At 51.2% G+C, this 25,523-nt stretch overlaps 9 protein-coding genes across 9 annotated transcripts; 5 read left to right on the forward strand and 4 right to left on the reverse strand.

The window, feature by feature from the left end:
* Window positions 1-1,003: 1,003 nt before the first annotated feature.
* On the forward strand, window positions 1,004-2,679 carry PMZ80_008470 (uncharacterized protein; the record flags this gene model as incomplete). Its single annotated transcript, XM_064876870.1, has 2 exons — window positions 1,004-1,478; window positions 1,529-2,679. 2 exons carry the CDS (start codon window positions 1,004-1,006, stop codon window positions 2,677-2,679), a joined length of 1,626 nt encoding a protein of 541 aa, XP_064727257.1.
* Window positions 2,680-4,631: 1,952 nt separating this feature from the next.
* Window positions 4,632-7,451, reverse strand: DBP10 (ATP-dependent RNA helicase dbp10; the record flags this gene model as incomplete). Its single annotated transcript, XM_064876871.1, has 1 exon — window positions 4,632-7,451. One exon carries the CDS (start codon window positions 7,449-7,451, stop codon window positions 4,632-4,634), a length of 2,820 nt encoding a protein of 939 aa, XP_064727258.1.
* Window positions 7,452-7,948: 497 nt separating this feature from the next.
* On the forward strand, window positions 7,949-9,985 carry PMZ80_008472 (uncharacterized protein; the record flags this gene model as incomplete). Its single annotated transcript, XM_064876872.1, has 1 exon — window positions 7,949-9,985. One exon carries the CDS (start codon window positions 7,949-7,951, stop codon window positions 9,983-9,985), a length of 2,037 nt encoding a protein of 678 aa, XP_064727259.1.
* Window positions 9,986-10,599: 614 nt separating this feature from the next.
* Window positions 10,600-11,107, forward strand: PMZ80_008473 (uncharacterized protein; the record flags this gene model as incomplete). Its single annotated transcript, XM_064876873.1, has 2 exons — window positions 10,600-10,657; window positions 10,722-11,107. The coding sequence occupies 2 exons, from the start codon at window positions 10,600-10,602 to the stop codon at window positions 11,105-11,107; spliced, it is 444 nt and encodes a 147-aa protein (XP_064727260.1).
* A 1,007-nt stretch (window positions 11,108-12,114) lies between these two features.
* PMZ80_008474 (uncharacterized protein) lies at window positions 12,115-17,091 on the reverse strand (the record flags this gene model as incomplete). Its single annotated transcript, XM_064876874.1, has 1 exon — window positions 12,115-17,091. One exon carries the CDS (start codon window positions 17,089-17,091, stop codon window positions 12,115-12,117), a length of 4,977 nt encoding a protein of 1,658 aa, XP_064727261.1.
* Window positions 17,092-17,841: 750 nt separating this feature from the next.
* PMZ80_008475 (uncharacterized protein) lies at window positions 17,842-18,088 on the reverse strand (the record flags this gene model as incomplete). Its single annotated transcript, XM_064876875.1, has 2 exons — window positions 17,842-18,037; window positions 18,084-18,088. 2 exons carry the CDS (start codon window positions 18,086-18,088, stop codon window positions 17,842-17,844), a joined length of 201 nt encoding a protein of 66 aa, XP_064727262.1.
* A 447-nt stretch (window positions 18,089-18,535) lies between these two features.
* On the forward strand, window positions 18,536-19,506 carry PMZ80_008476 (uncharacterized protein; the record flags this gene model as incomplete). The annotated part of the gene is made up of 3 exons (XM_064876876.1): window positions 18,536-19,150; window positions 19,259-19,423; window positions 19,474-19,506. The coding sequence occupies 3 exons, from the start codon at window positions 18,536-18,538 to the stop codon at window positions 19,504-19,506; spliced, it is 813 nt and encodes a 270-aa protein (XP_064727263.1).
* A 375-nt stretch (window positions 19,507-19,881) lies between these two features.
* On the reverse strand, window positions 19,882-20,637 carry ras1 (the record flags this gene model as incomplete). Its single annotated transcript, XM_064876877.1, has 3 exons — window positions 19,882-20,393; window positions 20,443-20,584; window positions 20,626-20,637. 3 exons carry the CDS (start codon window positions 20,635-20,637, stop codon window positions 19,882-19,884), a joined length of 666 nt encoding a protein of 221 aa, XP_064727264.1.
* A 2,994-nt stretch (window positions 20,638-23,631) lies between these two features.
* Window positions 23,632-25,294, forward strand: PMZ80_008478 (uncharacterized protein; the record flags this gene model as incomplete). Its single annotated transcript, XM_064876878.1, has 2 exons — window positions 23,632-25,071; window positions 25,133-25,294. 2 exons carry the CDS (start codon window positions 23,632-23,634, stop codon window positions 25,292-25,294), a joined length of 1,602 nt encoding a protein of 533 aa, XP_064727265.1.
* Window positions 25,295-25,523: the final 229 nt, after the last annotated feature.

Raw genomic sequence — 25,523 nt, forward strand, 5'->3', positions numbered from 1 at the left:
TGGCTACGTTCAAGCGAAACGGATAGCAGTGGGCAGCAAGCGAGTTCAGCCTCCTCGAACTTAACACAATCGTTACAAGCATTCAAGCTCAAACGATATCCTGGACACGCCCAAAGAACTCTTCGAAACAGACGCGTGATCCGGGCATGACCATCTATTTGGCAAGCGAGGCCCGCCGTTGGATTGTGATTGAGAAACGCGCCGCTGGAAGGACTGGTCGGGTCGAAGAGCTGACGGGGCACGAAAGTATATGGACAGGATACACAGGACGCGACACAACCCCGATAGGATGATAGGTAACGAGAACAATGAGAGCCACGAGTATCACGAGCCTCATGGCCACCACGACCATGATACATGTACAGTATGGCGGACGCATGTCACGCCCATTTTGGATTTCTGTAGTATTGTATAGATAGCAGCAACATTAAAACCATGGCACAACTGCTGGCGTAAACACCTGGTCTTGCACTGATACATGCAGACTTTGAGCAGAACGCTGCGACACAAAATAGATGGACAAAGAACAATTTGCCATCTTATGCAGGTACCAGATCTTACAGCACCGGCAAGGATTATTGACCAATAGACTGTGTAGCCGGTAGAAACAGGCTTTGTTTAGCACAGAAGTTTAGGTCCGGATCGTGCGTGGCCTGGTTTGTCTAAGCCACTTTTGGATCTGAAACATTGCACGACCTCCTGCGAGCAGGCCGTTTCTTGAGGCGAGACCACGACCCTTCTGGTTCCTTAGATTATTGTCACCCTCCGCAGCCTCAGGCGTTCATCAGCATCACTTGCCGAAACATCGTTGAGTCGGATTGACGTTCGTTACTGCCCACGAACCAGGCTCAGAGCGGGCTCTTGCCTGAACTCACAGCACAACGCACTTGCTATTAAACTCAGCTTGACTACGACCATTGCACATGAGTACAACATAATCCCATGGGACCTTCCTAGACCTTCACCCACATTTAAGCCAACTTTCCATACACATCTCAGCATAATGGCTGCGAACGAGTACTACCAGAGTTCGTCTCAGCAATACCAGGCATTTAATCCGTCAGCCCGGTCAAATCGCCCTCCACCCTCACAGAACAATTACTATGCCGGCCACGGTCAGCCAGCGCCATCAGTGGCACCTTCGTACCATTCGAATGATCCCTACCAGTCCGAGTCGAGACTATCTCCACCTCCATTGAACAATCCCTCACACGCAAACACCTTTTCAAACAAGACGCCTGCGGATAATAATGCAAGAATACATACGAACCAGAACGAATGGCCGTCGACCCAAAACACAGCATATCCTCCCTCACCAGAGTCACAGCAACCGCATCCAGCCCTGTTACCGTCTACGACTAAGAACAAGAAAAAGAAAAAGAAGAAGAAAGGATTCTTCTCGGGCAAGGTGCCATGGTTCGTTTACTTTATATCCTTGGTACAAATTACTGTCTTCGTAGTGGAGATTATCAGGAATTGTAAGTCGTATCTTTTAGCAAAGTTTGATAGGACGCTAACGAGTTCACAGCAATAATCACTGGCTCGCCGATCATGATAAAACCATCTTTCAACCCTATGATCGGCCCTTCGACCTATGTGCTGGTCAACATGGGCGCTCGGTTCGTGCCTTGCATGAGAACAACATATTTCCCAGATAGTGACGAACCATATCCCGACACACCATGGCCTTGTCCTAATACAACCAGCAACCTTTCCAATGATCCAAACAACCAGTGCCATCTCGCGGAGCTATGCGGCCTGGGAGGTCTGGAATACAGTAATCCAGATCAGTGGTACCGCTTCATAACACCCATGTTCCTTCACGCCGGACTCATTCATATCGGCTTTAACATGCTCCTCCAGTTGACCCTAGGCAAAGATATGGAGAAAGCAATTGGCACTCTCCGCTTCACCATTGTATATCTCAGCAGTGGTATCTTCGGCTTTGTTCTTGGTGGCAACTTCGCCGCACCAGCAATCGCATCAACCGGCGCTTCAGGCTGTCTTTTCGGCATCCTGGCTCTCGTCCTCCTTGACCTCTTCTACACCTGGAGTCAACGACAATCGCCAGGCAAAGACCTCTTGTGGCTCATGTTCGATATTATCATTTCATTCGTGCTCGGCTTGCTCCCAGGCCTCGACAACTTCAGTCATATTGGCGGATTTCTCATGGGCATCGTGCTAGGAATCTGCATCCTTCATTCTCCGTCCTCACTACGCAAACGAATCGGCGAAACCAGTCACAAACCAAGCTATAGTCAACTGGGCTCGCAAACGGACATACCCATGGTTAGCGGCGCACTCAAAGACGACGGCAAAGACTCAGCATTTGCCACAACCACGATCGCAAAACCAGCCGATTTTACGAGATTCGCCAAACAGCCCCTCGGCTTCTTCAAGAACAGGAAGCCAGCATGGTGGGCGTGGTGGCTGATTAGAGCCGGATGTCTTATTGGTGTGCTGATCGGCTTCGTTGTGTTATTAACCAACTTCTACAGTTACAGGGAGCAATGCGGATGGTGCAAGTATCTCTCATGTTTAGATATTACTGTCGGTGGACAGAATTGGTGTGATTTAGGTTATATGACTTTTCCTTCGAGTACGGGGGGTTCAACGGACTCATCTGGGAATAGCAAGCGAGCATTGGAGGAGGTGTTTAGGAAAGCGTTCAGAGCATAATGGCATGTCGGACATCGCAAGGCGTCGCAGGGGGCTCAATGGAGCACGCATGGGCATATTTCCGTTTGAATAATGAATGACTATGAGCACAAAGCTCCGATTCTTCGGCTGCACCTCGCTACTTTTGTGCCGACGAAGCCTGCCAGTCCACGGGTCGGTACCATCAAAGAATCAATCAGGTCCGAGCACTAATTTAACCTCAAAAAACACAGTTCAGGCGCGACCGCGCAACATGACCGTAAGTCAAGTGCAGGTGCATATCGTATGTTGAAACCGTGCAGAACACACGGTTAGAGGACAGAGAAGATGCGACTGACTGAGCTGGTGGTACCGGCTCTGAGGAAGGTACTACGTTGAAGTAGGTATGCAGCAAATACGGAAGGCGCGACCAACAAGACGCAAGTGGCACGGATTGAGGTGGAAGGCGCGATGCAGAGAAGGGGGAGAAGACTGCAGTGAAGGCACGACCGTGACCGTTCAATCGCGAGGCAGGTACGAATTGCCTGTCAACTAATGCTGGGAAGGTACGACCTGATCCAATGTGCGAAGGAAGGTGCATCTAACGCACTTGGCGAGGAAGGTACGACAGCAGTGGGAGTCTGGGCGACTGAAAGTGCAACCCGAGCATATCACGAAGCAGGTGCGGACCATATGCAGTTCCGTTGTGGAAGACGCCACTTTATTGGCGGTGGTAGGACAACGAGTCAGATTCAGGCCGATACTGTGTGCTCAAGGGGGGCCTCGGTCGTCGTGAGTAAGCCGGAAGGAGGCATGATCTGACAACTATGTTGAGAAAGATATGAATAGCAGAGTAGACGTGGGAGGCGCGACCAGGTTGTATCGATGGGAGGATGGGAAGGAAGGTATGATGTGGATGCAGCAAGGGGAAGGCACCACTGCCATGCTGTGGGCGCTAAATGCTCGGGAATGTGCAATTGGTGAACAGGTGTCTGGCAGGCACGATTCAGATCACACGAACGGGGGCAGGAAGAATGGTGCAGTTTGGTGATCGGAAGGCGTGACCTGGTTCTCAGAAGTCGAGGGAAGGCACGACTGTGGCTGTGGGGAGGGAAGGTACAACTGTTGAGAGAGAAGGTGCGGCCCTGAGATAGTAGAAGGAAGGCAAATTACGACCTTGACAATGACAATGGAATGTACGCCGGATAAAGATGGAGAGAGCGATCGAGGTCGTGAAGCACGGAAGGCACGATTTGCGGATTACAGGAGGAAAGCGCGACCGACGAGATTAGTAAAGGAAAGCACGATGGGTGGGATATGGTGTGGCGGAAGGTGCGACTCGCTGAACAGGGAGGCGCGACAAGTAGGGACGTGAGGAAGGTACGACCGCCAAAGGTGGCGAGGCAGGAGCGACTGGACAGAAGGGCAGGCACGACCGGCATTAGTAAAAGGGGAGGTACGTCCAAGCATCACAGGAGGAAAGCGCGACCGAGTAGATCAGTAAAGGAAGGCACGACGGGCGAAAAACAGTGGAGAGGAAGGAGCGGCTCGCCGGGCTCGGTAGACAGAATAGGAAGGCGCGATTTATCGCCAGTTGAGGAAGGTACGACCACTGAACGTGTGTAGGAAGGAGCGACTGTGAAGAAGGCAGGCACGACCGGCATCGCCAGAAGGGAAGGTACGATCCCGATATCTTGGTAAGGAAGGTACGATGCATAGCAGTGAGCGGGGAAGCCGCGAATTTGTCGAAAGCAGAAGGCCCAACCGCTTGTTCAAGGGAGGCAGGTGCGACCCGCTGTATTGACGATGGAAGGCACGATCGGCAGGGGAAGAAGGCGCGATAGCCACTTAGTGACGTGGAAGGCACGAGCATCAGCGGTGGGAAAGACGCCAGTAACGGTTAAAGCAGGGTTCCCAGTTCGCATGGGAACAGGGGCAGTAAACTTATAGGAACGATATGGTACGGGTGGAATTGGAGGTATAATCTGACTACCTCACCTCCCTTTCCCCTTCCTACTCGGCCTAGCATTCTTCTCCTGTCTCTTCTCCTTCAGCTTCCTCGCCTTCCTGATATCTTCAGTCGAGTTCGTGATCTTCCCCTTCTTCACACCACGTACATCTTTCCTATCGTTCCTGCCTCCCTTGTTCGGGTATATACCCATCTCCCTATCTGCCTCTTTCTTCTCCTTCAACACCTTCCGCTTCTTCTCAAAGTCATCGCGGTACTTATCTGGTGCCTTGGCCTCGGGTGTAAGTTTGTGCTTGTACTTCTGTTTTACGCCAAGGGTGTTGGTACCGCCTGCAGAGGCCGATTCTGCTTCACCGACGCGTGGCATGCGGTACATTTTGTTCTTCTTCTTCCAGTCTTCGAAGCGGCCGGATTTGAAGCTTGCGGCGATCTTTGCGCCACTTTCGCCACGGACAAGACGCCCTCCTCCCTTTGAGCCATCATCGTCGTTGGTGCGTCGAACGTATTTCTTGTGTCGCTTATCCCAGCGCATGATTTGGGTTGGGTTATTGCTGTTTGTGCCGTCGTCGCCGGCTAAATCCATTGTTGCGCCGCGGGCGGCAGTAGTGAAGTCTGAGCCTTGGTTGACGCTATAGCCGGCATCTTCGGCGAGATTTGTGTCGGTCGGAAGGTAGGACATGAAGTTCTCGGTGTCGCGGTAACGGGCTGTCGAATCTTCCGGATCGAAGTCTGCGACAGCTTTTGAGGATGATTTGGGCTTCTTTGGCTTGTGATTCGAGAAGGTCACTTCGAGTTCTGAGTCGGAGGCTGACAGGAGTGCGTCCGGGTTCTGAACTGTGACTTCGTCTTCGTCCTCTTCGATACCATCTGATTGCATCCCATCCTCTTCGTGGCCTTCCTCAATCTCCCTGGCTGCTTTCGCTACTTGTGATTTGGCTTTCTTCAAGTCAAGGCCAGATCTGATCTTCTTGATGGCCTCGATGGCTTCTTCGTTATTCTTCTTGCCTCCTCGTCTGTCAGTGACCTCGAAGATAGACTCACCAGGCCGGAAGCCGCCTACAACTGCCAACATGCGTTCCCTTTCTGCTTCAAGGTCGTGCTCCTGGTCAGCAAAGAGCGGATGTAGCTCGCCCCATTTCGAAGACGATGTCACCTCCTTTGCGCGCTTAGCACTTTCAGCAGACGCTGAAGGTCTAGTCTGCTGGTATCGCTTATCACCATTGTTAGCTGCGCTCTGGCTCGTGAACAAGTCGACCTCAACCTCTAGAAGTTTGCTGACATATTCGGAGTGCGATTGCATCTGGTCTCGCTGCAGGCTGCCAACCACTACTTCTTCTGCCATGTTGACATCTTGTGGTTTAGCTCGACCGAGCTTCAGAGTCTTGCCGAGAAACAGCTGTAGATCAAGCAGGTATGGCGCATCGGCATTGTGTATGATACTGTAAGCCCAGCCTTTCTGGCCAGCTCTTGCTGTTCGACCAACCCGATGGACAAAGATCTTTGCTTGTGATGGGAAGTCGTAGTTGATGACATTGGCGAGGATAGGAATATCAATACCTCTTGCTGCAACGTCTGTGACGACGAGGATGTTGGTTCGACCAGAGCGGAAAGCTTGAACTTGCTCCTTTCTAGCAGTCTGGTCAAGGTTGCCATAGACATGAGAAACAGCATAGCCGGCCTTTCGTAGCAGTATATCCAAATATTCGACCCGGTGCTTCGTAGCAGCAAAGACGATGGTTGAATAAGGACTGGTAGCTGGCTTGACACTCCCGTCTTCACCGTCATCTCTCTTCCTCTTCTTGCCGTGCTGCCTGTGATCGTGCTTGTCCTCGGCGTTGTGCAGGCTCGACCTCGTTGGCACATGTATAACATCTTGCAAGATGTGCAGCAATGCACCCTCTTTCTCAGAGGACTTGACAGTAAAGAAAGCACTTTGCAGGTCTGGAGAGATTTTGCTCTCGGCGTCCAATCGAACCAGAGAAGGATCTTGTAGACCAGCTCGAGCAAATTCAACCAGTCCCTTTGGTAGTGTGGCAGAGAATAGCAAGGTCTGCCGCGATGGAGGAAGAGCATACAAAATCTCGGACAGCTGAGCAGCAAAACCCATTTCGAAAAGTCGATCGGCTTCATCAAAGACGACATATTGCATTGAGGACAAATCCAGATTCATTTCCACCATCAGATGTACAAAACGACCAGGAGCAGCAATGATGATATCCGGGTTGCTTGACATGGCGGCGAATTGTTCTTCAAGACTGTCACCGCCGACCAACAAGATAGATTTCAAGTCTGTTCCTTTTGCGAGCTCTTTTGTGACCAGTAATGTTTGTAGTGCCAGTTCTCGGGAAGGCGAGAGGATAAGGGCTCGTGCTCCGACCTGGGTATTATGCATCTTCAGCCGTTCGATCATGGGTATGATGAAGGCAGCTGTTTTGCCTGAACCAGTTCGTGCCATTCCCACCACATCTTTTCGTCCGAGTAGAAGGGGAATCGTCTTTCGCTGGATAGGCGTAGGTACTGAGAAACCCTTCCTGGTGATCGCCTTGAGCAGATTCGCACTCAAACCCATTGCCTGGAAACCTCCACCCTTCTTCACCGTTCGTCCTTTCAGATTCGAAGCCTTTCTATTCGAGGCAGCTTGTGCTGCAAGAATAGCCGCATCGTCACTGTCACTGGCGTCTCCCAGCACGTCTGTGATTGTCTGCGCTCCGTTCACCTGCTTCGACTGGCCATTCTGTATCACACCTGTGCCCTGTTGCTCTGCTTCTGAATCTCCACCAAATAAGGCATTCCCTATGTCGACTTCATTTTCTGACAGCGCGGGCGAGTAGGCGCGGCCCGGCATTTTGAGAGCGCGCACGTAGATACAGCAGCGCTATACGGTTTGCAAGAAGAGAAAGGTCGGAATATTCTAGGGAAGCCGCATTTTTGGTCACGGTGAAGCAACAAGCCTTCCTCGCCTGCTACTCCCCAAGTCGAAGCCAGAAAAAGTTCCAGCGGGCGTTATCGATAAGGTCAATGGCAGAACTCCGGGCGGCTCGTGACAACTCCTCGTGCTCCTGCATGCAATTAAGATTAGCGTGCTCGTTGCCTAGCAAGCGTGTTGGAATCGTGACGGAGTCGCGTTCATCTTTATCTTCTTTACACGTCACATTCGATCTGTAGGAAGCAAACTCTTTATCCTCGGTCGCTCTTGCAGCTGTTTCTGTTTCTGTTGTTGTTTCGAGGGAGAAAGCGAATGGACATGGGGGTGGTAGTGTACTGATTGAGGATTTTTTCTGGCTGCGGCATCAGGATGCAGTTGTGGCAACCTGCACGACCTGATCTAGAGCTCTAGCAGCAATGAAGCCCCAACCGCCCGAATATCCTCGCAATGTACCTGATATGGATTTTGACGAGGATATCCTCCTCCCAGGAGCCGTAGTCTATACTCAGGACGAAGATGACGCGGGTGATGCGGAGGAGTTGGCAAAGATAAGGGCTGCTAAGAGGAGTCGGATTGAGGCAAATGCCCAAGCATACTTGAGAGGGGAAGGGCTATTTATCTTGAGTGCTGGTCTACGTGGTCCTTTCGACGATGGTTGGAGAAATCCTTGGGCCCCGAAAAGCAAGAAGAGGAAGCATGAAACTGTGGCTGAGGATACTGCTGTATCAAGAGCACAGAAAATCCTGAGGAGAGACCGCACGGGAAGCCAGACGCCATGGAAGTCAAACCACCAGAAGCAACCAACCCCGCAAACTTCTACGAGTATATTCGAAAGAGCTCGTTCCGAGCATCTTGACCAGACTAGCCCGGAGCAGAAAGTCGAAAATTGGTTACGGAGGAACAGTGCTCTCCCACAGCAGACCTCATTTGTAGAGCCAACATCACCCACCCCGAAAAAGCAGCCACCTCGACCTCGGAGCTCACGACAAGATTGGACGCCCACTAAGCAGGTCATCACAGTCAGTAGTCAAGATGTCCACGCGCCTATTCAGCATCCGGATCTGCGTGTTGCCGAGTCATTTGAAACCATCGTTCCCAACCATGGGAAAAATGTAGATCCTGTCAATGCCCATTCAAGATTGCAAAATGCTCTCGAGGCCGCCAGCCCGAAAACAACAAGGAAGAGACAGCCCTCTTCGGAGCGTGCTCCCGAGCAGGAGGTGGATGACTCTAGTCGGGCGGAAGCGGCAATCATCAGAATGAAGAGACGACATGTTGATCCAGGGAACATGACCGCTGATCACTTGCAGGTCGCGAAGCATGCAGCCAAGATGCTAACCTCTGTCAGATTAGAGGCAGCTCAACCTGCACCGAAGACAGAGACCTCTGTCTACCACGACCAACAGCCGCAACCCAGCCCTGCTGCGTCTGAAGTCAAGCTTAAGGAGCTTGAAACCTCGATTGACGATCAGCTTCGGCAGGAAGAATATCCACAGCCGCATTATGAGCAAGCTGTCCCTACCGAAGAAAAGGCCAGTACGAGATCTATGCTTCCGCCTCCCTCAACAGCGGCGTCTGAAATGCAGTCAACGAATGTCATGCCTTCTGCTCAGCCAAGGCCCGAATTGCAGACCTCCACATCCAACGTTTCTTCAGGTGCCCTATTGTCCAAGGCCCCAGACATTATCACAAACCCTCCAGCTGAGCTTTTCGATGATTCTATACACCATACCGTGCCTACCTCTCTGGAGCATGCAAACAAGCCTGACGTTACTGCTTCCGATGTTATTGATAAGGTATCATCGATGATCGAGGCAGAGGCGCAAAGTGTTCCAGCAGCATCACATCCAGAGAATCGGGAGCCACCTCATGTTCCATCGCCGAGACGCGAATCTAGTCCGCGTAATCTTGAGAAGACCAAGGCGCTCAGCAAGACCCCAGCGCCATCAAAGAAGACAAAGGCGAACAATAAGCGCAAGTCTGCGTCGTTTGCTGTTGACTCATCTGCGCTCCCTGCGAATGGGTCCATTAAGAATGTGCTCAAGATCCAGAAAGCCAATCAGACAGCAAAGTCTTCGTTCCAAAAAGCGTCTCCTCCACCATTCTACAACGAGCCAGATATCGGCATCGACACCTCGGTCGAGCAATTGGACAACTCACCTCCGCATCCTGAAGTTCATCTTCATTCACCTCAAGCCAACAAAACGCAACCGGCCAAATCAATACTCAAATCCACAAACACTCTTTCCTCCGCAGTAGCGGCTACGCTTTCTTCAAAATGCGCTGGCAAGCTGCCAGAACAGGTAGGCTCTAGCCATAGCTTGCTCATTAGCGGCCAAAATGGTGTTGCTCACGAAGACGACGAAGCTTTTGACCTTGATGGTGCCATCAATGATATGGGAAGTTTCTTGAGCACATGGGAAGAAGAGAAAGTTGGGGTGCGAGCCACATGAGTGAAGCGGTTTTGTACGGCAAGGATGGTTGTCCCCTCAGTGTATAGAAAAGCGACTCTCTCAAGGCAGGCGAATTGGGTTTTGTGATTCATTGGGAGCATATACATGAGCATTTTGGTTAGTTTTAGAGCGATTCTCCCAACACATTGCGCTCGATTAGAGCATGTTAGAGTATATGGGCTATCAGCGGCTCTTCTCAATCAATACCGTCAAAAGGATCGAACTCAGCCAGTCACATTATTTGTGCTTCAAAGAACCTACTACAAACACTCGGAGGGCAGTGCTCTGCGAGTACGTGCACGTACGAGGCTCTTTACGGCTACGCCTGAGTCTTGACTGGTGAAGTGCGATGACGTAGACCGCCTCCAAACTACCCTAAGCTGAATCAGGCATTACGCGACATGGCCACCAGTGGCTGTCACTGCCCACTTGCTTGCATGGATCACCTGTTCGTACCTGCATGACTGAACTCGAAGGCAACCACGATTCAAACTCCTACCTTCCGCCATACCAACGACCGAACATAATAGACAAGTCGCAAGCACTTAAACTATCCCTTCCACTCTCCGTTCACAAGCCACACCCACACATCGATAGAACAACTACAACCCACCATGTCCTGCGGCGACATCTTCCTCGGCCTCATCGCCATCCTCTTCCCACCCATCGCAGGTAAGTAACATCACACCACCACACCAACATCCTTCTACACACTACTAACACCCCATGTGCCCAGTCTGGATCAAATCCGGCCTCTGCTCCGCCGACTCATGCATCAACATCCTCCTCTGCATCCTGGGCTACCTCCCCGGCCTCCTCCACGCCTGGTACATCATAGCCAAAAACCCCGAATACGACTACGAGACTATTCCCGACGACGAAGCACAGAACCAGAATCAAAATGGTCGCGTGACATACTACTATATCAGTCATGAGCAGCGGCCGGGGTCACCGCGAAGACAGCAGCGGCCTCAGAATCAGGATTACGGGACGCAGGGTGGTACGCCGGCTGTGCCGGAGGGGAATAGACCACAAGCGGGATCGAGCAGTGGTGAAGTCAATGCGCCGCCGAGTTATGCGGATGCGGTGAAGGGGGATCATAAGGTGCAGCGGCAGGAGTAGAATTCCTGTGAGCAGTGCGAGAGGGTTGGGATGGGGCAGGAGTGTGAGTGTAGGAAGATGGGGAGGAGTTGGGATAGGAGGGTGTGATGGTTGACCCGTACCATTCCTTCTGGATACGATTCAGAGGCTTATAGTCGATCTCCAGAGTCCGATATCTGTCCAGGAGCATGACGGTGCTCAAGAGGCACAATGTCTGTGTGTGGTGCGAGCTGGGCTACGAAGAAACGTGACAACGAGAGGAAGGAACATCCGGCGCTACACGCTGTACAGGATATCATATATTATAAGGTGTTAACGTGATTGGGCTTATGCTTTCTACAATATTAATATCAGCAGCAGGCTTCGTGCTTGAGTCTCAATGGCATGACTGTGCGGCACGATATTTCTGCCATAATCCATAACTTATCCGTCGTCCTTCCTACGTATTATCCATTTCCTGCCATGCAATGGAAGTCATCGTTGTATTGGAATACTCATATTCGCTGGGGACGCCCAATGCAATGAAAGTCATTTAGTATTGTATTGAACATCCATATTCATGTAGTGTACAGTATACATTGCTTTTCGTACATTTCTGCCTTTGCGGCTGGGTATCTCTGTCTGTCATAGCTCGTAAATCATGTCTCATAGCCCTCCTTCCCTGTGTTGTACATTTTCGCTTTTTCTTTTTCAACCCTTCCATGGTGTACAGGGTATCTCAATCCAACTCATCAATCCATGGTCCTTCTTGGACACGCGCGCTGCCTTTGATCTTCCAAACGCCTTCGCTAACTTGTAACCTCATTGATAAACCAATCATAAACAATACCAAACCCATACCACTATCTAACCATCTCAGCCAAACTTTTCTCTATCCAACTCCATACTCCTTCACACCCTCATTTCTTCCCTCTCAACGACCCCCAGACCTTTCGTAGGAGGCCCTTTGGCTTCTCCTTATCTTTCTTTGTGGTCTCACTCACGCCGCCAGAGACTTCATCCGGCAATGGCTGATAAGCGCTCCCCCGTCAAATGTATCCTTCACCTCGTAGCCAAGTTGTAAATCGACTAGTTCGCGATCGATGTAGTACTGGCCGCTGAGCAGGGAGTGGAGGTGAACCAGCACCAACCATCTCACCCTGCACCGTCACATTTGACACCGCTGTCGTCGGGACATCATCAGGTGTCTGTGCGGCGTATGTGACCGCATCATTCACCGCCACTGACTCTGGTTGTGCTGGTGCCTCAGCTACAGCGGCTGATGCAGGACGAGCATATTCCTCACCCTCATACCGCTGCGCAGTGTGCTCAAACACCTGCGAAAAGTTCCCCCAGAAGTGCTGGTGTGGTGCGAGGTTAAATTCGCCGAGGGAAAGATCGCTGCTGTTTGCAAACCGTGGTGATGAGGTCGGACGGAGTGTACCCGGGAATTCGGGGCGGGCTGATGGCGGTGTTGATCGTGGTAGATCATAGGAGGACACGCGATATGGCGTTCCGACTGTTGCGCCGCCTGTTTCGGCGTCCATATCTTCAGCTGTACCGGCTGGGGAGGGTGCTAGAGGTGGTGAAGACGCCGGCTCTGGAGTCATCATAATATCCGACCATGAAACCCCAACTGGTGTTTCTGGTCGAGGGGGAACAGGGGAAGAAGGCTCGTCCATGATTGGTGTCAAGCGACCCAGGCTTGCCCGTCGGTTGTTCCATTTCTTCTTTGAGATGGGAGTTCGTGGTTCATATTGGATATCATCGGTGAGCTCAGTCAATGGCTTATCACCAAGACCCGGAATGCCCCAGAAGTCACGGAAGTCTTTGTTTACATCTGACAGAGACTTTGAGCGTGACTTCTTTTGTGTAGGTGTGGGTGATTCTGGAAGATCCTCGTCTTCTTCCATGATTTCTGAGAGTTGTGCGACTGCCTTGCGGGCGGTTCTGGCGGTTGCGCCTTCGTGGAAGGCTGCAGAGAGATCACGCATGGCTGGTGATCGTGGAATGCGGGACTTTGGTGGAGATGATAAGTCTTTGAACACGTTGAACATACGACCTTCGGAAATCGCGGATGAAGAAGCACCAAACAGAATGCCCGGTGCTGATGGAGTGGCCACGATCTTCTTGACGCTCTCCGGAGTGTCATTGTCAGAGTCCTCATCTGACTCCTCGCCCTTCTTCGACGGAGTCGTGTATTCAACTGATGTTGCTCTCAACGCGTCCGAGGCAATCCGCTGGACCTCTAGCGATGAGACAGGCGACATGCTTTCGTCGGCGAATGAGTCCTCCTCTGATGATGGCTCCTCCGACGATGACTTTCTCGATGGATCCCTTGATGGCGACTCTGGCGGTGACTGACCTCCATTGAGGAGCTTGTACTCGTCACGGAAAGACATGCCGAAGAGCTCGTCTTCGGAAACATAGCCATCGTCACTGTTTGCGAGAACAAGTGCCTTGTCATTTTCGTCACCGGCCGGCACAGGAGAGCTTTGTGGGATGAGCGAGGCATCTTCCTCTTCATTGTGCTCAACTGGATCTGGTGTAGCCTGAGCCTCAATCAGCTTGAGAGCATCACAAGTTTGAGAAACGCCAGTCTTGTAGATCTCCACGAGACCTGGGATTCGGAAAGCGCCTGGCTCCTCTGTCGCAGACGCTGGCACAACGGCGGTCTCCTCGTTGATCACAGGTAATAGGACAAGCGGTGCTTCCGGATCTAGCACCTCTGTTCTGACAGGTGCCGAAGCTGGTTCTGCATCTGCATCTTCATCAGCTTCCAGAGCAAGTGGCGCCTCTGAGTCCGAGTCCTTTTCCGCCTGCGTAGAAGACTGTGGGTAGTGAATGTCGTAAGCATATATGTGATCATACCCATCGTCGGACGAGTTCCCATCATCTGACGAGTCGCCGTCGCCGTCCTCATCGATGTCAACCCAAGATCGAGGATCAGGACGTAGGACATCATCCTGGGCACTGCTCTGCTTCGAAAGTCTGCTATAGCTGTAAACTGGGTCATATTCCTCCTCATTCTGCTCCCGGAGCTCCTCAGCGAGCATAGAGTCTGGTGTATGAGCGACCTTCTTCAGTCTCGTAGGTATACACTCCCACGGCTTCATGTTGGTCGGCTTCTCTTTCAGTCGATCTCGCTCGGCCTTTCTTGACCTATGAGCAGCACCCCGCTTGGCCTTGATGCGAGCGTGCATGGAGAGAGCTGTGGCATAGAAGCCATCGGCTGTGGGCTGGCCGAAGACGTCGCTCACACCGTTCATAATAGCATAGTCCTCGGGGTAATGTCTCGGGTTGAGCGTATCCAATGTAGGTTCATCATCATCTGGATCTAGCGGCTCATTCTGCCAAGTTCCGAAGGAGTTATAAAACTTCCAGGTCCAACCGATGGCTTTGTCCTGCTTGCCTGATGCAGAGAGGTATCGCAACCAGGCACGGTCTGATGGGTTTCCAGTGTAGATAACTGGATCCACGAACTTGAAGGCATTTTTGATAATAGTGTGTTTGCCAAAGTTCGTATTAGCTGCATCAGGTGCCAATTCTGGTTTTGGATCTGACAAGATCACTGCCAGTGACACCGCTGGGCTGGTATCGCTCTTGCATGGCACTTGCTGGTGGAGGAAGCTCAGGTGATGCACAGGTCCAAAGTGCACAGTCTTGCTCTCAGGCAGACCATCGAACTTGAGTGCAAGCTGCACATCAGAGGGTTGAAGTGTTCTCACATGAACGACCTTGGGCTTCTCATCAATCTGTGCGAGAGTTTCAGATGCGTCCGACGATTTGAAAAGCTCTCGCTCATCGTGCTGAGCGATGTCAGCGATGGCCATTTTAGGGAAGCCAAAGACGAAAGCAGGATCATAGAAGTTTTTGGGTCGTGCCATGGTCATATAATCGTCGTCGGCATCAAAAACTGTGTCGCGATCCCAACTGTCAGGATTGGGTGAAGAAGGACGAGAAGGAATCTCGAGAGGTGCCTCCGGGTCATATTCTTCTTCTTCTTCTTCTTCTTCTTCTTCTTCTTCTTCTTCTTCTTCTTCTTCTTCTTCTTCTTCTTCTTCTTCTTCTTCTTCTTCTTCTTCTTCTTCTTCTTCTTCTTCTTCTTCTTCTTCTTCTTCTTCTTCTTCTTCTTCTTCTTCTTCTTCTTCTTCTTCTTCTTCTTCTTCTTCTTCTTCTTCTTCTTCTTCTTCTTCTTCTTCAACATCCTGAGCAAGTTCTGCCTGCTCGACCACAAATGACCCTGAGTCGACGATGAGAGGACCTGTCGTGGTCTCAAGCTCTTGGTTGGCTACCGTTGATGAATCTAGCGTGATCACATCTAGTGGTTGCAGGCTACCACTAGCGCCATCGAGTTGGATTCCGGCGAAGATGGTGTCCAATGAGGGGACATCCTTGGCCAAGGCAATTGCGGGAAGGTTGTGACCCACTGATCGAAGCGGCTGCATCTGCACCGCAAGGTGGTTGCCATTGAATTTCATGGCCTCATATGATGGCAAAAGCATGAATAGAAGTGGCACAAACAGTCTCTGACGAAGTGCCGGCCCGATGACTGGGGAGGGCCCAAGCGGCACAAGAGACGTTGAAGCAATAATCTTGATAGCAAGCAATGCTCCAGTCAAGATTAAACCAATGCCGCCATCCTTGTAATGCACAACCATATCCTTGATAGGTGTGAACGCCTTTGCAAGGGGGTTCAGTCGCCGAATGATGTTTGTGCAGGTGTTCGGCAAAGACATCATGTATGCTGTCGCCGCCACCAGAATTCGGTAGCAGTACAAGGCTTGTACCAAGAAGGGCACCCACGAGACGAATATTGGTGCGCGCGCATTCATACGATGAACAAGAGTAGTGGATGTGTTCTTTGGAGCAGGCACGAACTCCTTTGCAAGTGGGTTGAACTTGCTTGTGATCGATGATCGAGGCACAAGCACGAACTTGTTCGACTGCTTCACCAGAGCCCGACATGTGGTGGCGTCGGTGGGAGTCAGTTGGAGGGCTTCTGCTCGCTTCACAACCTGGGCAAAGACCTCGTTAATGATGTCCCAGCGGACAACAAGAGCGGGCATCACTGGAACGTCGACCTCAGCGTTCATCCACATCTGACCCGGCACAAAGGACTTGGCCTTCGGGTTCAGGTTCTTGCGCTTCATGACGATCTTGCAGGAGTTGTAGTTTGCTGGGACAAACTCCTTTGCCAATGGGTCGAGACGAGGGACAAATCGCTTCGCCTCGGGGTTTAGTTGAAACTTGGGAACCAAGATGAAGTCTCGGCATGTGTTCTGTTTCTGATCCACGACAGCAGCAGCCTCAGAGCTTGATGACTGCTCGGTCGATGGCGCAGATTCACCTGTCTCAGGGCCCGACACTTCGACTGGAGAGGCGAGCCGATGCATGGGCAGTTCCACTGTCTGAAAGCGCTCGACATATTCCTCAGGCAATGCTTGACCTAGAATAACGGAGAGCTGTGCTCGAGCGATCAGAAGGTTGTTTGGCACATACTCGAGTGCCGTAGGATTTGGTGTAAACACCGCCTGCTGAGCTGGCTGTAGGACTGGCACAAAGACAGGTGCTGTTGGGTCTAGGCCAAATCTCGATGCTGGTCCAGCACCATCAACAATGAGAGGAGGCTTGTACTGGTCCTCGGTGTCTACTGAGGCAAATTGAGGTGTGTTGACCACGTTGATCACTGGAGGAGCGAAGTAACGTGGCACTGAAGAAGAGCGCTGAGGTGATGAGGCTCTAGATCCAGAGTATGATCGTCGAACAGAAGAAGATCTTATACTCGACATCAGTCGTGGCTGTCGTTCTGGTAAAGGTGTCGCAGGCAACTCTGTTCTGGGCGTCGAGGTTGTTGTTAGAGTGGACGCTGGTACAAACACAGCGGCTTCAGGATTCAAAGAGCTCGTTGTGCTTGATGCCAATGACTGAGAGAGTGGCACAGCTGAGCCGCTCAAGGAGGATTGCAATGTGTGTGTACCAGGCACGAACGCTGGTGCTCTAGGGTTGAAGCTGAAAGGTGCCATATTGACCTTTAGCAATGCGAAGATGTTCTGTGTTGTAGTAGTATACAGAACGATTTGAAGTCCTCGAAGTATTGATGAAGATGTGTGAGCAACTAAGGTCCAAGAAGAATTTGCTGTCGAGTATGAACAAAATATTGTAACGAGAAGCAGGAGCTGGGGTGGCTTTTTATTGTAGAAGATGTGAACTGGCCGTTTGATGTTTTGGTATACACCGCGACGCGATCGAGAAACTGCATTCGGGGACGAGTCGCGAAAGAAGGCGCTATGCGGCCCAGACCTGGTGCTCACTGCACTTCACGTCGTTTGACCACGCTGCTGACCCGGCAACATCGTCCATTTCGAGGAAGGCTCTGCCAAAAGCGTGGTAGTATCGCTATCGTTTGCTAGCCATTGCCCTGTCAACTAGTGATATGGCGGTTTCCCCCAGTGAAGCTTGCCCACCGCCTCGACTGATATAGATTCGACAAACGGCGCATGCCTGCCACAGCAACGCCGGGTAGAAGACAAGATGGCATCGAGAAACAGCAACTATCACCGAACTGACATAAACTTAGATCAAACGCTCGTGTCGCAGCAAGAAAGGCAGGGCCGGAAAGACGGAGTCGCAAGCTGGTGCAAGGTGAGCTCATATATATCTGTATCTTGTTCAGGGCTGGCTGAGCTGGTCCGGTCGTCCATCGTAAGGGTACGTTCTTGCGACGCTCGGCTGGCATTTGAGCTGTGCTTTTTGGCTTGCTACCAGCCGTCATGCTAACTGTGCTCGAAATATTCGAGCTCCGAGTCCATCATGTGGTACACCCTGACTTGAGAAGAGCCCGCGACCGTTGCTCCCAGCTTCCGTAAAGGAGGCCCAACATCGTCTTTTCGCGGAGAAGCCCCGACTGAGGCATCAATGTAGTTGAGCTGATAGTCTCGTGCCTTCGGTGCGATAGCTGGTGTGCTGGGGCTGCAGGAGGTAAGTGCAACCACATCTGCGCCTGGAAAGAAGGTACGCCATTGTTGTATGTTGCTCATTCTGAGCTTGACAAAGAATCTGTAACAAACAACGACGCAAAGGACTCTCATCATCGTCGTTGTCCAAGCTCCGACATCCCGAATGTCATGTGATCTCCGCTCATCTCGGCGATAGCTCCGACAAGCGAGGCATTGGCATGCTTCTCCAACTCCGACGGGAGCACTCTGCCATAATGAATAGGTTTCAACCCACATGTTGCGTCTATTTGCATGAAGAACTGTTTTGTATAGATTAGCGGGTCACATTTTCGTGGTGAAAGCAAGTCGAATGCCCTCCTTCCATTACCTCACCTCTACCTTCCACAGCACATCCCGCGCCTTATTTTCATCCAACAGATACTCCCCGCACAGTAGTATCCCAGCACAAGTTACTGCTCTACCCAGGCACAACCCTCTTGAAGTCAGCAGATCGTTCTTACAATTACGAAAGATGTCCTCAGCAATGTCGAAGCGCCTAGAAGGCAAGACGATTCTGATCACCGGCGCCTCATCCGGCATCGGTAAGAGCACAGCCCTCGAGTTCGCAAGGACTTCGCCAAAGTCATTGAAGCTCATCTTGACTGCACGACGAATTGATGCTTTGAAGTCGCTCGCCGAAGAGATTAAGTCCGAGGTCGGCGATGGAGTCCAGTGCTTGCCAGCCCAGGTAGACATGTCGAAGCCATCGGAGATCGTGTCATTTGTCTCAAATCTACCAGCTGAGTTCAAGGACATCGACGTTCTGGTGAACAACGCTGGCATGGTGAGGGGTGTAGCCAAGAGTCCTGAGATCGACCCAGAAGACATTAATGTTATGTTTGCGACTAACGTTACCGGTTTGATCACGATGACACAGGAAGTCATGAAGGGCATGTCGAAACATGGAGAGAGTGGCCAGGGCGATATCATCATGATTGGATCAATCGCTGGACGTGAAGGATACCCAGGTGGAAGTATTTACTGCGCCACCAAGGCTGCTGTTCGAACGTTCACGGACGCTTTGAGGAAAGAGTTGATTGCAACAAGGATCAGGGTTATCGAGATTGACCCTGGTCAGGTCGAAACGGTGAGTTGCCTTTTATTTCTCACTAATAGTCCAGTGTCGAGCTTCCTTCTGCTTTCCTCTTTGCTTTTGCTGCACGTGGGATGCCGGCTGATTTGATTTGTTCTGCAGGAATTTTCGCTCGTTAGGTTTGGTGGAGATAAGGCGAAAGCCGACGCTGTGTACAAGGGTGTTGAGCCTTTGACTCCTGATGATATCGCTGAGGTCGTTGTATTCACGGCCGGAAGGAGAGAAAATGTGGTCATCGCAGATTCTCTGATATTCCCTAACCATCAGGTAAGCAGAATCTTTGCGTCACGCATATGCAAGAGCTAACCATCTTGTAGGCAGCAGCGACCGTGATGCACCGGAAATCATAAATGCTGAATTTGCTATTAGAGCATCAGACAATGTTTAGCAAACATAGAGTCATGGCACATGCATATAGTACCCAAATCTGTGCTAAAGGTTCTATGCAAAAGGTAGCCAGCGGGTATTGTATAGCTTCCTTGAGGTGTCCCTGAAGTGCCCCCTCTTCAAGTTGCTTGCGCAGCTGTCTTCGAGTCATGAAAATGCGGGTCGTGTCGGCCGTATATGTCCATGGCTGCAACATAACAATGTGTTCTGAGAAGTGAAGACTTTTGAGCGCACCCGGACCCGACCCACCACCAACTCCTGGTACTATTAACCAATCCAGAGGTATCAGAGGTATCATGATGCAGTATTCCTTGCGCTTTGTCCCAGCTCCTTTCCCATCACATTATCGAGCACTTCCCACAGCAGCCAGCATTGTCATCCGGATCACTGTTGTCGAATTTATGATTCGGCGCGCCAGCGTTGATCTGCTGTTGACCACCATATCCTGACATTTCTCTGTTGTATTTCCTTATTTCTCGTACCAGTTCGTAGAAGGATTGTTCGACATTAATTCTTTGTTTCGCAGAGGTCTCCATGAATCTGCAGCCAAATGACCGTGCCAGTGCCATGCCCTCCTCTTTCGATACCACTCTATCTTGCTCGAGATCGCATTTGTTTCCAACAATGATGATTGGGAAGTAGTCCTTGTCCTTGACTCGCAATATCTGTTGCTGGAAGGTCCGTATTTCTTCGAACGACTGCTTCGAATCGATCGAATATACGAGCAGGAAACCTTCTCCTGTCCTCATGTATTGTTCGCGCATTGCAGCGTATTCTTCCTGTCCGGCCGTATCCAGAACGTCCAGCAGCGCAACTTCATCGTCGATGTGGCACTGTTTTCGGTATGAATCTGAGGGAAGACTTAGTGAGAATTTTCGCATCAAGCATCCTGATCTCACCTTCAATAGTCGGGTCATATTCATCTACGAAATGACTCTGGATCAGCTGGATGGTCAAGCATGACTTTCCCACACCACCACCACCAACAACCACCAACTTGTATTCACGTAAAAACTGTGCTTGAGGATCAGCAAAGTCGATCTGGCAGGGTCAGGTGGAGATGTTTGTAGGGTAGCACAAACCTTTGAGGCCATTGTGACAGCAGTGGCGCACCAGATTTAAGCCGGTTATGGCGGCAGAACGGAGCAAGTATGGTATTTGATGCTGCAGCTCTTGCAGAAAAAGAAAGTACTTTGGTTCTTAGAGATAACGGAACTTGAAGGTAGCGAAGAGGTAGGAAGCGGCCGCTGGACGAATTTGGCAGGGGCAATGGAGGACAGTGGCTCGGTTGGCGAATCGTTCGCAAGCAGGAGGCGGTCCAAAGAGTTGGCGCGCTTGATGCTACACCAGCGAGAACCAGGAAGCCGAGACTCAGGTAAGACCAGAAATCGATAGAAGAACGTTTTGTGTCACTCGCGGTGGTGTGCGTCGTACAAGATGGGGAGGACAGTTACTCAGACCGAGGGAAGTGCTTGAAGATCGGCGACAAATCGAGAAGAGGCGTGAATCGCACAGTTGAGGTGTGGTTGAAGGAGCCTTTTGATTCCTTCGGCTCGTGTTTAGGAGTAATGCGCGATCCAAGCGTCTTGGAACTTTTATCTTCTAGTTCTTTTGAGATTTCAGATGTCAGTCGGTGTTGCCAGCGCCAGACATTCAATTATGTAGGACTCATGTTAGAAGGAGTCTGGCCGTGGGCAAGAGATGCAATAACTACAAGAAGGGAAATGCGCGAGAACAAATGAATGTTCCAAGCCGTTGGTGTTCTACTGTTATCAAGGGGTACCCTGTGAAATGAGTCTCCAAGCGACGGCAACACTGCAAGGTCCTTAGACAGGAGCTCCCGTCTTGTATTTTCTCTCACTGCTGCTATCAAGTTGCATCGGTCGTCCTGTTGAACATCATGTTATCTTGTTCCGCGGTCAATACTGCTCTGCAGGACCAATAGATCTCCGATCACTCAGTGTCTGCCCGAGGTAGTTGGGGAAGTTCATGGAAGCGATGAGCCAGAGAAGCTCCTTTCCCTTCACTTCAAATTCGACGCTAAAGCACGTCTGCAAGCCGCATCTCACGCTAAACAATTGGAACACTGGCTGACCACTGACATCTCTTGACTACTGCTCCCTGTCGATCCCCATGTCCAGTCACTATGGCTGAAGTCGGAATTATGGAGGGCCAGTCCATGACAGTCGAGAATTCTACATGTGCATGAATGCCTTCAGCTCATCTTCGGTGGCGGCACACCAAGTTTTTGTCGTACCCCTGTTAACTGCTAGAAATTTCGTACCACATTTGCCTATGTTTGCAGGTTGCAAAAGTGTGTTCTCTTCGATGCATTCAGTGACGATCCCAGTTCGTATAGAGCCACCGCGCCGAAGCTCTGGGTTCAGCTTAGGCGAAACCGCCGTGTACCCGCCAGGTTTTGGACCGTCGCCCGTTGGAGCACACGCTTAGGAGAGAGTCCTGCAGTGAACACGTTCTCTGATTTGCCACATAAACGGCCCCTTCCACGCCGTCTGTATCCAATTACGGCCAATGCATGACCTTAGAGCCTCGGCGTCGATACCTTCTTGCTATCTGAGCCAAAGCCCAAACCTCATTTTCATCAATGTCACCTTCAAATTTGGCGCAAATGAGCTTCGATCATCAGCAAGGACAGCAGCTTGTGCTTCAACAACCAGGACGGAGCCTATCATCCGAGTATTGCATGAGAAAGATGGACTGAGAAGCGAAGAAAGCTCAGGCCACTTCCTTGCACGAGCGACGGCTTGAACCACACTGGAGCGATCACACCTTGAGTGAACACGTGAATTTACAAGAAATATGGATAACTCAATTTTTGTACAACATCAGAAGTCACGCAGTCTGCGAACTCCTTGGGCTTGGTCCTTGCCGCTTGTCAAGAACTTTACGATGAGTAGTGGTATGGCTTTTGAAACACCTCCAATTCTATCGCGGAGATGCACCAGATATACCTACCATGGCAAAACTTTCAATTCATGATACCCTGTCGGTCCCTCGCCTGCAAATATCATCCTGGAAGTTTGAAGACACTACATGTAGTCTGGCGTTCCGTGCCAGCCGACCGAAGCCCCAGCAATGCAGACACATGCTCAGTCTACCTGCCTCTCTGATCACGTTCGCAAACCTTCTACAGCATATTTGGGCCACGGCCTCAATGCAATGAAGGTGCAAGACATGTTTCACATCACTTTCGTAATCGAGTGTGCGATGATGAGCTGTCAAACTTCTTCGTTCAATGTGCATCTACAGTCGGATATGCTTGGGTCTCAGACGCATTGCTTGCAGCCTGTGGTGGCACAAGTTCAGAGCAGCCTTCGGACAGGGAAGAAACTTGCTAACTAGGTCAGCTAACTACCGTGACAACCCCATTCACAAGTCCAGTTATGATACCTTGGTGATGGAACACAATTTAGTATGAGCTCAGTGGGTCCACGAGGCAGCGACCTGTTTACAGTGGATTTTCTCCTCCGCTATACACGTATGGACCTCATCGCAAGCAGAAAACCATCATGACTGCCATAACACGCACGTATATCAGCAGTTGATAGCTTCTTCACTTTACAGAGGCGCCAATGATATCTTACCAACACACACTTCGGTTGCGGGAGTATGCAAGAACAAGCTCGTTGCTCTGTGGACGATCGTTCGTGCCCAATCGAGCTCGATGTCGCATACAGCGTTCAGTGGCAGCTGAGAAGGTGAGCAATACCTTCTCCCATCGCCGGCACAACTCCATGCTTCCTCAGAAGTCTATCTTCGAGTTCTTGCAGAGGTCACCCGCGGTCGCCTCGGTCACATTCTGTACCCTCGGGCATGTCTGCCGGGAAGGTCCAGAAGATCGGCATTCCACCCCCCTGTCAGACTGCAGAGTTCTGGTTACCATACAACTAATCATGTTTTGGCTCGAAGGTATAGCCGTGCTTGTCAGTATACACTGAGTCAGAGTAACTATGTCTGACAAAGAATCCCTTGCGAAAGCTTGTCGACCTTCTCCTACATACCACCTTCTTCCTGGTGGTACGAAGTGCCAAGCCTCGCTCGACTAACGTCTACAATCATACCTCACCATGGAAACTGAACCACCTCATACAGCAGTATCTAGGTCGAAGCCGAAATATGTCATTCCGAGACCCCGAAACGGCTACAACTTCTCCATAGCACTTTTTGTGGCATGCGGTTCGCTCTGCTACGGCTACGCCTCGAGCATCAGCGCTGCTCTAATCGGACAGGCATCATGGTACGACTACTTCGGCCTGGTCGCGGGCACGCCACAGTCGAACAGAATTCTAGGAGCCATCAACGGAGTGTACGCCGCAGGTGGTGCATTCGGGTGCATCGCAAACATGTACACAGCTGAGAAGTTCGGACGGCCACGCTCAATTCAGATTGGATGTGTAATCTCCATCATCGGGGCCACAGTCATGACAGCAAGCGTACACATAGCCATGTTCATCGTCTCACGCTTCATCATGGGTTTCGGCGTCGGGATACTAGTCACCCTCGTGCCACTCTACCAATCTGAAGTTTCCCCGCCAGAAAGCAGAGGTCTTATGGTAGGCCTGCACGGTGTCCTCATCGGCTTCTCCTACAGCTTAACCGGCTTCGTCACCTACGGCTGCTACTTCGCCAACTACGGCCAATTCCAATGGCGCTTCCCCCTCAGCGTCCAACTAATCCCATGCACCATCCTCCTCCTAGGCTCCTTCTTCCTCCCCGAATCCCCACGATGGCTCATTGGCAAAGACCGCACCGACCAAGCATGGACCGTCACCAGACGCCTCCACGCCAACAAAAAGAAAGACCCAACCGACTCCTACGCCCACGCCGAATACAGCCAAATGCTATCCCAAATCCAATTCGAGAAACACCACGACGCAGTCGGCATGCTCAAGCAAGCCCGCCTAGCCTTCTCCCAACGATCCTTCCTCAAACGCCTCGGCCTCGGCTTCCTCGTTCAATTCGGCAACCAATGCACAGGCGCCCTCGTAATAAACAACTACAACACCCAGCTCTTCGCCGGCCTAGGCATAACAGGCTCAACACCGCTGCTCCTCCTCGGCTTCTTCAACCTCCTAACCGTCCCCGGCAACCTCTTCAACGGCCTCTTCATCGACCGTTTCGGTCGGCGCCGGTTCGTCCTCACAGGCTGTGCCGGCATCCTCGTCTGTCTATCCTGCGAGGCAGCAGTGACCGCCATCTTCGTCGAGAACCCCGCCAACGCTGATAATCGCGTCGGTCTCGGATTCGGCGTCGCGTTCATCTTCGCGTATGTGGTGTTTTACAGCAGCTGTTTGGACGCGACGATGTATCTTGTTCCCAGTGAGATATTCCCGATGGTTATCAGGGGGTTTGGGATGAGTTTTAGTATCATGGGGCAGTTTGTTGCGACGGTGATTTTGCTTGAGGCTGCGCCGACGGCGTTTCAGAATATTGGGTATAGGTTCTGGGTTATACTTATTGGGTTGACGTTTGGGTATGGGGTGTTGGTGTATTTGTTTTTGCCTGAGGTAAGTTATGTGCTTTTTCGCTCACCTGAGTGATGACGTGACTGACTGATGTGCTTTGCAGACGAAGGGAATGACGCTTGAGGATATCTCTGTGTTGTTTGGGGATCCTGTTGAGTTGAGCTTTGAGCAGGCGCTGATTCGTAAGCGTGATGGGAAGGATGTGTCTGATGAGAAGGTTATTAGTGCTGGGAAGCATGAGCATGTAGAGGTTAAGGGTAGTTGACGGGCTTCGTTGTCACTATTTGCGACGACCAGATACTACGGAACAAGTGTAGACTCGAGCAAAGCACTCGACTTCGATCGAATATGTCCTTCTGTAGACTCACGTGACGCAGGTAACCGATTGCGAGTAGGACCTTCCCTGTTACTTGACGTCAAAAATGAAAGATATCTTCACCAGTATTCGAAACTCCAAGTAGCGACCTGTTACTCTCTGACCTGCTCAGTGTCTA

This window comes from Knufia obscura, assembly GCF_036327395.1.
Source record: "Knufia obscura strain CCFEE 5817 isolate CBS 148926 chromosome Unknown scaffold_11, whole genome shotgun sequence".
Classification (NCBI taxonomy): domain Eukaryota; kingdom Fungi; phylum Ascomycota; class Eurotiomycetes; order Chaetothyriales; family Trichomeriaceae; genus Knufia; species Knufia obscura.